The sequence below is a fragment of the Lipotes vexillifer genome, unplaced genomic scaffold, assembly GCF_000442215.2.
Source record: "Lipotes vexillifer unplaced genomic scaffold, Lipotes_vexillifer_v1.1 scaffold442, whole genome shotgun sequence".
NCBI classification, from domain to species: Eukaryota; Metazoa; Chordata; class Mammalia; order Artiodactyla; family Lipotidae; genus Lipotes; species Lipotes vexillifer.
Window position 1 is genome coordinate 775,014 of NW_006790311.1, and position 11,820 is coordinate 786,833.

At 52.2% G+C, this 11,820-nt stretch overlaps 1 protein-coding gene across 4 annotated transcripts in view; it reads left to right on the forward strand.

The window, feature by feature from the left end:
• The window catches only part of PKNOX2 (PBX/knotted 1 homeobox 2), a 262,937-nt gene extending 257,027 nt beyond the window's left edge, over positions 1-5,910 (forward strand). Inside the window, exons 10-12 of one of the 4 annotated variants that reach the window (XM_007463596.1) lie at positions 3,014-3,090; positions 4,041-4,219; positions 5,262-5,662. In XM_007463596.1, coding sequence (XP_007463658.1) covers positions 3,014-3,090; positions 4,041-4,219; positions 5,262-5,482 — 477 coding nt within the window. In that variant the 3' untranslated portion in view covers positions 5,483-5,662. Of the gene's footprint in view, positions 1-3,013; positions 3,091-4,040; positions 4,220-5,261 lie in introns of all 4 variants that reach the window. The other 3 variants (XM_007463594.1, XM_007463597.1, XM_007463595.1) reach the window with 3 other exon arrangements.
• The last annotated feature ends 5,910 nt before the right edge of the window (positions 5,911-11,820 follow it).

An 11,820-nucleotide genomic window follows, 5' to 3' on the forward strand; every position in this document is an offset into this window, starting at 1 on the left:
ATGGCCTCCACCGCATGCCTCATGAGACACTGGTCCCGGGAGCGATGGGTGGTGGGACTTGCCCCCCAGGAGGATAAGGGCTTTGTATCCCTACCATAAGAGAACAACCAGCCAGTTTCAGGGACCCTGCCCCTCCTCCCTCTCCATTAATTGGGAGCACGTTAATCTGTGGATTGATGACATCCACTCAGAATGGCGGCCCGCACCCGAAGCCTCCTTAGAGACAACAGCAAATATTATCTGGGTGAGGCTGAAGCATTTCCTCCTCTGGAGGTTTTTAATGATGGACGAGATTTGCATCTGACTGACTTGACTATAAGTCCCAGTGCAAAGCCCCTGTCTGGAAGGCCCAGGTCCTCCTTTACTGGGATGGCTTGGCCATTCTTCAAAATCCAGTTGAAGTCCCTCCTCCCTAGGGAAGGCTCCCCTGACTTCTCTTACCACCCGATGGGTACTTACACACTACTTTTTCTTTTTTTTTTTTTTTGGCTCCAGAATCTGAGCTCTTTACTAAAACAGTTTACAGACTGCAGTGCTGAAGACACACTACCTTTTAATAGAGGCTTTTTCCTTTGCCTGTAGCCTTTCCCTCTAAGCTGTGAGCTCTATGGCCGGGTATCGTTCACTTGCGGGCACCTCCGAGGTAGCAGCTTCCCAGCATTTGTGGTTGATGAACCGGCACAGTCGGCAAGGCTCAGGGAACAAGTCAGCCATCTCCTTCTTGTGCTGGTTCACTCATCTGTTTCATACACGAACACTGAATATCCACTCTGCCTGTTACTGGTCTGGACACTGGAGATGCAATGTCTCATAAGACTGGGTCCCTGCCTGAGAGCAACTCCCAGGATCGGGGGAGATATCTATCACCATATAGCGGGCTAAAGGCAATTATTCAAGTGCAGCAGTGACTAACTTTGCCCGGGGGAGCTGGGGGGAAAGGCCTCTCAGAGGACTTGACCTGTGAAAGGTCTTTGCAGAAGCTCAGAAACGTACGCAGTGGAAAAGTGGGAGAAAGAGCTTTCCAGCAGAGGGAACAGCATGTGCAAAGGCATGGAGGTATGAAGGGCCTAGTGGGGCCCGGGAAGGCCAAAAGGTTACTATCGTTTTGCTGTATTCTCAGACCGGTTGCCATGGATGACAGGGAGGCTGCTCGGCTCCTATCAGAGCCGCTGAGCTTGGAGCTCCACGGGGCGGGGGAGGAGGGCTCGGCCACCACCCCTCCCCGGAGGGTGTCAGATGCACGCAGCCCCTGGGAGGCTACAGTCTCCTCCCCATCTCCCTGGGCTCCTTCCCAGTTAGATGAAATTGGCTCCTATGACACCGACGTGCTTTCCTTCTTGTTAGAATCTTAATATTATATGGATCACGAGTCCCGGCTGCCCTGGTGTTGTGGTCAGGGTCAGAGGTGTGAATTAAAACAACACATGACCCTGATTGCTTCAGTCGAGGGACATTGAGGACACCGAAGAGGTTCCTTTCCTTTGTCACTGATAATGAGAGTTCTATGGAGGTTGTTGATCATCCCTTAGAGAGCTTTAAGCACCTTGCCAACATTGTCCAACGACAGTATGAAGAGCGATCTCTTATTGAGCACTTTACAAGTATAATTTCTTTTCATCATTAGATGAATTTATGATGTGGGGTTAAGTGATGTGCCTGAGATCTCACAGCTCTTCATGACAGAGCCAGAATCTGAGCCCCGGTCTTCAGGACTTTGGAAAGCCCAAGCACCACTATCTCATACCACCTCAATCAGGGGATGATTCCGACCTGAGGACAGCTTGGCCCTCTACCCTGAGAGCTCCCGAACCTCCCCTAGCTGCCAGGGCAAGGCTCTGACCCGTTCAGACGCTCATCACACCTATATTGCAAGCCTGCTGGGTGCCAGGTGTTACACAGAAGCCTGGGAAAGACACACAGACACATAGACCCAGACATCATGGGGCTCACCACCCAGTGGGATCCAGAAGGTCCCCTAACCCTCTGCCACCCCAAACTTTCCCAGTCTTTAATGTGACCTATTCAGCCTCCTCAGCGCTTTGGCCAACACCCACTTCTCCTAAGCTTCTCCCGTGCTTGTTATCCAAACCCCAGCACCTACCGCCTTGTTTCTGCTTTCTTTTGCTCGGCAGCCATTTGTACTTCAGGTGCATGTGGTGGGTGCTGGGGATACATTAATAAGAGCTGGTCTCTGCCCTCATGAAGCATGACCTGAGAGAGAGACAAACGTGTAATCAGTGCAGGACTGAAGGCCCTGCCCCACGTCCTCACTCACCCCCACAAAGACACTGACTCCGTCTCACAAAGTGGCAGCATGAAGTGATGGGGGGAGCCCGGACCAACGTCAGAACTGAGTTCCGAGCTGATGCCACCATCTGGGGGACGGTGGAGATAGTCCTTCAGTTTCTTCGCCTAACCTGCCTCTTACCAAGTTTTACCGATATGCTTTATTAAGTGAAATTAAGTGCATGAAAGCATTTCATAGGCTACAAAGTATTACACAAGTCGTAGTTATCATTATATTTATCTTCTGTCTCCTAGTATGCCTGCATGAATCTACACACGTAGTAGATATTCAGTACATGTCAGTTACTTTAAGTTAAATGGATTCGTTCACCCGTTTACCGCCTTCTGAGAGTCCTATGGGCTTTTGAGGCCATTGTCAATCCTAATATTGATAATGCCTGACCTGCCTGTTTGGGGGTGGACCAAGTGAGAATGTGACACTGCTTTGGAAGCGATCAGTATTGAACTGTACCGACCCTTGGGAAACCACTTGGTCCTCCACCATGGGGGGCTGGGCTCAGGGCAGGTAGCCCTCCTCAGGCACAGAGCAGCCTCCCTCCAAGCCCTTGGCCATTCTTTCTGGGGAACATTACACTTTCCCCTTTTTGGGCTTCCAAACCCCTGGGGCTACCTGGCCCACGATGCTGCCTGTGTTGTGGGCATGGTCTCTAGGGGGACCAGGCCACCACGTGCCCACCCCTCACTAGCCCTTCACCTCTCATTTCAGCACCCCTACCCCACGGAGGATGAGAAGAGGCAGATCGCGGCCCAGACAAACCTCACCCTCCTGCAAGTGAATAACTGGTGAGTTAGTATCGCCTGCCCAGAGGCTCTTAGACCCAGGGGCCACTTGCTGGGCAGGGGAATGCATAGCAGGGGAAAGAGGCTAGAGTGCCCAGCCTGGCCTCAGTCTCAACCTGGCGACCATGCCAGCCATCGCATGTGGGCTGGAAGCAGATATCCGGAATCAACACCTATAGCTTCATCTGCAGCTTCTCAGCGCCCTCTCCTGGGAAACTGTGTCAGGAACATCACTGGGAGCTTCTTGCCTTCTTGCAGAAAACCCAGCCCCACCTGCACTATGGACACACAGGGGTGCCTGCATCCCACGACCCGAGGCCACCGGTGGTCATCTGGTCTACTCACCACCCATGTAAAAAAGAGCTCAGGCTGAAACACTCTGCAGGGCTGGGAGCAGGAAGAATAGGGAGGAGCTGGCAGTTCTCACCCCACAGGGCTCCCGTGCCCCCTCCTCTGTGGCCGCCTGAGGTGTCACAGAAACCTCAGAGGGCAAGTTCTGGCTGGATGGGAGCAGACCCTTGGCCCTCTGGAGAGAGGTCAGGTCAGAGGTTAGTGCCTTTGACTGGGGGGTTCTTCCTTCCTCTGTTCAGTCCTGACCGGTCTGGAGCAGAGATTCCTGACCCTTCTCACGCATTTGTCCCATGCTGGTTTGTGGTCACCAAGCCCCCTGGTGACGTCACGAGCTCCTCGGTGCCCAGGGCTCATCACAGCTGTGCTTCCACACCCTAGACCAGACCCTGGTCTGTTCCGTACAAGGGCCAGCTTCTCAGAGTCTGGAAGCGGCTTAGCGCTCTCTGCACACACATGCACACGTGTGCACACACGCACACGTGCGCGCAGACACACGTGCACGTGTGCATACACCTGCACACACCCAGAGACACACGTACCTGCGCACACACGCTCCCGCCCCCTGGCGGTGACTTAACCGTCTCCTTCTTACTCCCGGGCAGGTTCATCAATGCCCGGAGGCGCATCCTGCAGCCCATGCTTGACGCCAGCAACCCCGACCCTGCCCCCAAAGCCAAGAAAATCAAGTCGCAGCACCGGCCCACCCAAAGATTCTGGCCCAACTCCATTGCTGCAGGGGTGCTGCAGCAGCAGGGTGGTGCCCCGGGGACAAACCCCGATGGTAAGAGCTGGGGCTGAGGGTACTGTAGGCGGGGGCGGGGGGCTGGTCGGGAGGGGCTCCTGGAGCTCCTATGGGCGCAGCTATGCACAGAGTCAGGGGCTGATCGTCTACATGCTTGAGTGACCGTGTCAGCTCTGTCACAATAGGTATCCCTACCCGATCCCCATCAAACGACGTATGTCAGCCTGAAAGAAGGGGATTTTTTTTTTTTTTTTTGCGTATATTTTAACAAGCCAAAAGCAATCTCACAAAGACGGGTGGGAGTCAGCTGGTGGTCATCTGGGTCAGTGGCTCCTCAGCAGAATGCCCCCTCCTCAGTCCCACACCCACCTGAAGTTCCTCAGCACCAGTCAGTGTCTGCACAGTTCCCCAAGAGCCAGGGCCATCTATAAATACCGAAGCAGGCAGCTGGCTTGTGAACGGAGGCCAGGAAGAGCTTTGTTTTCCCAGCTTCTCCATCACACCCTTCGTACACACTTTTCTAATTGCCGGTCGCCTGGTGCACAATGAATAATTCAATGAGCCACGAGCCAGACAACATTTTATAGCTTAGCATGTGAAGCTAGCTCTGTGTGGGAAGTGGAGTGGAGGTGTACACGTGTGCAGGCCTACCTTCATGTATACGTGCATTTATATGACTGGGTACCAGTTCTGTGTGGTGGACAATAGTCTTATGGGGTAGAGTAGAAATCAACAGATTTTGAGCTTGACCAACCAGGGAGAGAATCCCAGCTATATCATGCCTGACTGTGTCATTCTGAGCTAATGACTCAACTGTCTGAGACTGTTTCCTCCTCTTGAGGATGGGGGTGATAACACCTACTTACAGAATTCTTCGAAAGGCAACAGTGTTTGACATACTTACACAGAAGATGCTCAGGAAGTGGTACCCAGGAGCGCTGCTGCTTGGGATGGGGCAGGGAGTGGCTGACAGGGGAACGGACGGGAGGCTTCACGCCAGGGGACTGTCCAGCGTAGGAGCTCTCACCACGGAGGCCACTGGCTTTCCTGGGCCTGACCCTTGCCTTCTTCTCCCACGTAGGTTCCGTCAGCCTGGACAACCTGCAGTCCCTGTCCTCAGACAATGCCGCCATGGCCATGCAGCAGGCTATGATGGCCGCACACGACGACTCACTGGATGGGACAGAGGAGGAGGATGAGGATGAGATGGAAGAGGAAGAGGAGCTGGAAGACGAGGCCGACGAGCTGCAGACAACGAATGTCAGCGACCTGGGCTTGGAGCACAGGGACTCCCTGGAGTAGCCGGGCAGCCCAGGTGGCACTGATCACCAAGCAGGAGTGTCGTCAGGAGGGCTTCAGGGTGGCGGGGGGGAGGAGACACGGGCAGGCAGCACCGAGCAAGTTGGACCCTGGCTTCCCAAAATCAGTAGCTGGAGGAAATGCAGAGGAAACACCTGTTCCTTCCCAACCACCAAGCTTCAACCAGTACCCTGGCCCCACTTCCCTAGAGCTGCGGAGGACTCCGTTTGGCGGGGCCAGTCGAGCAGCCCGGACAGAAAGGCAGGAGTGAGATCTGGACTCACCAAATCCCTATGAACAGATGGCACCCACGCCCCCAAACCCCCGTCACTGAAGGACTTGAGTTGTTTACAAGCCCTGTGCCGTAAGGTGGATCAGTGCTGTTCACAGAGTGAGCCTTTGCCAGGGAACAGAGGAGGAAAGGGAGAGACAAAGAGGGCCTACGTTCCACCTCCAGGAGGCTGTCAGCTCCTCTGAGAGATAGAGGGCAGGAGGGAGCCTCAACGTATAATCCATGGCTGGAGGAGGGGAACGGCCTGAGGCGTCGCATCCGGCAGACCAGGGTGGGACCTGGACTCCTAGAGCTCCTCTCAGCCCTCCAAGGCCCTGTCTCTGGGCACAGGCAGCCGTGGACTTGGGAGAGAGGGATGGGAGCCCCCGGAGCTGCCTTCTCTCTCTCCTGGAAATCAGTGGTAAGCTGGTGGGCTCATTTATAGGAGGTTAAGCGGAGTCCCTTCACCTGGGTTGGCTCCAGGACCCAAGGAGATGGCAGAACCTGGGCTAGGAGCCATATCAAGGTGACTTTGGGGACCACAACTATCCCCAGTGGTCACAGAACTCAGCTCCTGTAACAACAGGACAGCGGTGTCTTATCCCAGATGTTCCAGCCCTCGGATGGAGCTCCCCAGACGTTTCACCCCCTCCAGGGGCCATCAGAGAGGGTGGAGCCAGGTTAGCTTGGAATCTGTCCACCCTTCCTGTCCCTCACTGCTGTCCCCCTGCCGCCAGGCCGGCTCCACCAGCCTTCATCCTCTCGTCTTCACTCTGTCCTTCAGAGGAGGCAGAAGAAACATTGGAAAGAAGCATCCAGCCCAGTGGGAAGCCAGGGGTTGGAGAAGGTGCTACATCCCTCTTGCCATCAATATCCAAAGTGTGGAGGAGGTGCCCCACCCCCCACCTCACTGTTCTACACGCCATCACTTACACGGCACTGGAGGAACTGGGGCTCCACCAGGAGGAGGAGTCTTCCCACCATCTGCCCAACACACACCCTCCCACCCCAACATCCAGCCCCCCGGGGTTGGCACCCCACCCTCCCGTTCCCTCCCACCCCTCTGGCTGTGAATGACGGGACTGATCACACGTGTGTTTTCCATTGAAGTTAATTTAATGGACTTGCAGCTTCATTTGTCAGTCGTGCGTTGGCCATCTCCGTCAGTGGCAGGATGTGAGCGGCTGCCTGGCTCAACTCAAGGGCCCCCGCGGGGCCGCCTAAGGAGGAGCAAAAGGATGGTGGCTTTCCTGAGGTCTTCCTGAAATGAATGTATTTCTTCCCCCAGAAGAGCTGATATTTAATGTTTTAATAGGGATTTTTGAGAAACAAATAACCTTATTTATAATCTGGGTGATCCAATCATTTTTTACTCCCTTTTGATGCCATAGGTAGAGGAAAGTCTAGCTTTTTTGGCGTGAGACTTTTGCAACGTGAAGTGGGATAAAATACATTTCCTGTTCTGGTTCATTTTTCTTGTTCACATGCACACCCTTCCACTTATCACTTTGGACAGGCATCCCAGCACAGGCACACCTGCACACATGTGCCCACACATCCTCCTCCCAGCCCCCTCCACCTGCCTAATTAATGTTATGCAACCTCTTCTGATGTATCCACCAAACCAGTACTGAATGTGGCCGAGTTTTCAGTAAACCTTATTACCTACCATAATTCTGGCGCACGATTCTCTTTTTCTGTGATTAGGGGTTAGGGGGACCCTGGACCAGAGAAAATTTGGAGGCCTCAGCATACTCCTTGTTGACCTGAATACCCATGAAAGGACCAAGGACGAAGGCTTTCTGGGTGTCCTCAGTTTACCTCTCTGGGGAGGAAGACGGCCAAGTTCAGTACACTCAGCGCAGACGTGTCTGCTCCAAGACAAAGAGATGAAGGAGGGAAGACAGGAGGAGGCTCTGCACTGCCCTCTCGTGGCAGGCTGCCCCCATAGCAGGGGAGCTCTTCCACCACACTCTACCCTCAAAGCCCCTTGCTTTTCCCACCTCCATCCAAGCTGGGGCCACCACCGCCCCTCCCCCAGCCCTCACATGCCCTGTCCCTCAGGTGAAAGGTCCCGGGAATCAGGAAGGAGAGGCAGTCTTGACTGCCACATTGAATCCAGGAGCTGTGTCCAGAGGGTAGCCTGCCCTTTGAACCCCATAATTCAGCACTCTATTCCCTAGGGCGGGAAGAAATTTAGAGGCAGCTATCTCCCCAACTAAGTGAGAGGCAGTCTTTCATGTTACTTTCAACCTAGAGGTTTCCTTATCTGGGCCCTGTACTGGGGTATTGGTTTAGAAGCAGGAGGGGGACGTTCCTTGTTCCCGTTCAAAAAGGCTGCAGAGTTTACACTTACCCGTGGACACCCTCTGGCCAGGCTGAAGATGGGAAAGGGAGTGATTCCACAGGCAAAACGGGTCTCCACGCAGCGTGGATAGCGGTCCCCTGGGTCACCGCCCTCCCAGAGGCCAGCTCCCAGTCACACCTGGAGATTCTGCAAACACAGCAGACGCCGCCTCTGGGCAGTGAAAAAAGTCTCAAGAGCCACAGGACGGTGATACCTAGAACCTCACCTTCCAGAGCCAGGAAGACAGCTTTCAAAGCAGTGATTTCCAAGGAACACGGTCTTAAAAGATACGCTATCCAAAAAAAAAAAAAAAAAAATTCCACAGCCTAATTAGTCTAGGATGAGCTGCATATTATATTTTGATAGAGGAGTTTCATAATGTGCATTAGTACATTAAAGCCTCCGAGAAGTCCTGCAGGAAAGAAACCTGTCTCTGTTTAACATGTTCCCCAAATGTATTTATCTTTTTTTTTCAAGTAATGTCTATTCAATTATACTAGTTACACACAAAACACATTTTAGGAAACACTACTCTCAGAAATTACAGTGGCCTACCCCAGCCTCTCCCACCCCTTCCTAAGTGTTTCTCTCAAGTTCCACCATCTTTTACACAATGCTTCTAACTAAAAAGTGGTTTCCTAAATCATTTGAGACGTGGGTGGTTGTGTTTTGAGAAGGCAGCAAGCTCTGTCTGTGCATGACCCTAATCCTATCCAACCCGCGGAGAAGATGTGCCACAACCCATGCGGAAGAAAGAGATGGGACAATGCGGGGGTGGGGGTGGGGGAGAAGTTCCTTTACCCCCAAAATGGAGCTGTGGTATCAGGGCCCTGGGAAATGTTCAGACTAACTTTTAGCCCCAGCCCTGAGCCCATCAGGGATGAACTGATTGGAGGTTTCTGCTCAGGGAAGTTCATGACCAGAGCTCAACTTCCTCGACCATGGGACCTCTCTGCTGCCTTGGATGTGACCAGATGAGGGCAGTGACTGTCACACTGCAGCCGGCACGGACTCATTCATTCATGTATTAATTGAGCGCCGACTCTGTCCCAGGCAGTTCTAGATACTGAGGATATAACTGTGATCAACAAAGACATACTTCTTGCCTTCAGGGAATTCACATTCTAGGGGAAGATTGAGACTGAAGTGAGCTCCTAACATCCCCATAATGGATGAGTTATGATCGCATCCTAGGACAATGACCTCAAACCTGATCATTCAGAGTTGTAAACAGGAGGCACTCAGGTCAAATTCAGCTCACTGTCATGTTCTGTTTGGACCATATATTGTTTTGTAAAATTTGGGGGCCAACATTTAAGTTAGAAGGTTGCACATAAAAATTCAGATTCCTGGTTTCTCTTCAAAAATCGGGCAATCAGGCAACTCGGGACCTATATTCCCACCCGGCTACAGCTGAATGTAGTTGAGTCACTGCGGCCCCCGATGATGTGGCCTCCAGTTTGTCGTGACAATGGAAACTCATGTGATCCCCCAACCGGAAGGCTGAGGGTCATTTATTATTGGGCTGCCGCTCCTTGGTTGGCTCATTGACTAATTATACTTCCTCCTCCCTTTTATTCTTTTCCTTTTTCCCCTTTCCCTCCAATATTTGAGTGGTTTTTTTAAAAAGGAAAATATGTCTCTATACCCATTGCTCCATCGAGAGTGATGGTGGCACATCACTGGTGGAGCATGGTTAAGAATCCGCCTGCCAATGCAGGGGACACGGATTTGAGCCCTGGTCCGGGAAGATCCCACATGCCACGGAAGGCTAGGCCCGTGCTCCACAACTACTGAGCCTGCAAGCCACAACTACTGAGCCTGTGCACCTAGAGCCCGTGCTCCGCAAGAGAAGTCACCGCAGTGAGAAGCCCGTGCACCGCAACGAGGAGTAGCTCCCGCTCACCGCAGCTAGAGAAAGCCCGCACGCAGCAACGAAGACCCAATGCAGCCAAAAATAAATAAATAAATTTATAAAAATAAAACAATGTTTCCTTTAAAAAAAAAAAAAGCGGGGGGCTTCCCTGGTGGCGCAGTGGTTGAGAGTCCGCCTGCCAATGCAGGGGACGCGGGCTCGTGCCCCGGAGCGGCTGGGCCCACGAGCCATGGCCGCTGAGCCTGCGCGTCCGGAGCCTGTGCTCCGCAACGGGAGACGCCACAACAGTGAGAGGCCCGAGTACTGCAGGGGAAAACAAGGTGGGAGGGGGGGCCTCTGCCTTTGAAAAAAATTGGGGAGAATATATTTGTGGAAGTGAAGAATCTCCCACCTTTAATTGCAAAGGTACCTGCGTCGGACATCCAGATACTTTCACTCATATGTTGCCTGCCTACCTGGCCTTCAGAGGCAATCATGAGCCTTGGGGCATAAAAACCACCAGGTTGCTTGTTATATATGATTAGGTCCCACGACTAGATTTTTCCCAGATTCTGATCAAGATGCTAAAGACTTTGAGAAACATCGCTCTCGGAAAATAGTTTTCAGATGCCTTTTAGAAGTTCCTTGTTTTATAGCTGCTCCCCTTAACTTCCTTTTGCTAAATACACTACAACTCCCTGAGCCAGTTAATCATTCAGTGAGTATCCACAGGTGCCTACTATGTGCCTGGCATCGTATGGGGGACAGAGGATAATTTAGCTTTGCAGAGCAGCCCAGGCCGAAGGTCACAGAAGACTGGCAGAAGGAATGCCAATGGCATCATACTCCACACACTTCTTTCTTCCTTTCTTTTCTTTCTTCCTTCCTTTCTTTCTTTTTGGCTGTGCTGGGTCTTCGTTGCTGTGCGTGGGCTTTCTCTAGTTGTGGTGAGCGGGGGTTACTCTTCATTGTGGTGTGCAGGCTTCTCATTGCAGTGGCTTCTCTTGGGGAGCACGGGCTCTAGGCATGCGGGCTTCAGTAGTTGTGGCACTCGGGCTCAGTAGTTGTGGCTTGCGGGCTCTAGAGCGCAGGCTCAGCAGTTGTAGTTGTGGCGCACGCGCTTAGTTGCTCCGCAGCATGTGGGATCTTCCCAGACCAGGGCTCAAACCCGTGTCCCCTGCATTGGCAGGCGGATTCTTAACCACTGCGCCACCAGGGAAGTCCTCCACGCATTTCTAAGGTAGCATCTGATTTCCATCCCACATACCAGGCAGATTTTATGATATCACTTTCAAGTGTATCCTATACTTTTATATTTCTCAGCCTCTCTCTGGGCCAATCTCATCTAGCCCCTTTGCAAATTAAATGCATCTCATTAAACCAAAACCATTTAGGACAATGCCCTTCAGGTGTGTGCATCTTCGTACATCTTTCATTTTAAGACAAGCGTTTGATTTATTTTTCATCTCATTACACTCTTTTAAAATTATGTGCATCTCATTACATTCAGTGCACTGAGACGACTTATTTCAGGTGTAGACATTACACCCAGTATTACCAGGCAAGAATTTTTTTTCATTTATTACAAGCCTGACAATTTATGTGCATCTCATTACAATCAGCCATTTAAGACAATTCCCTTCAGTTGTGTATATCTCATTATACCCTTTTTCAGATTTTTTTCCATCTTATTACACCCAAGCATTATCCAGAGAACTCACTTCAGGTGTGCAGGTCTCCCATCCACCTGCTCTTTCCTGAATTTCTGGGTGGTTCTTCCCCCCACAGTACTGCAACATTTTATGATATCAGACTCATGTAAGGCCAGCTCTGCCCACCTGCGGGCCTCCTGTGACTCCTCTGCAGGG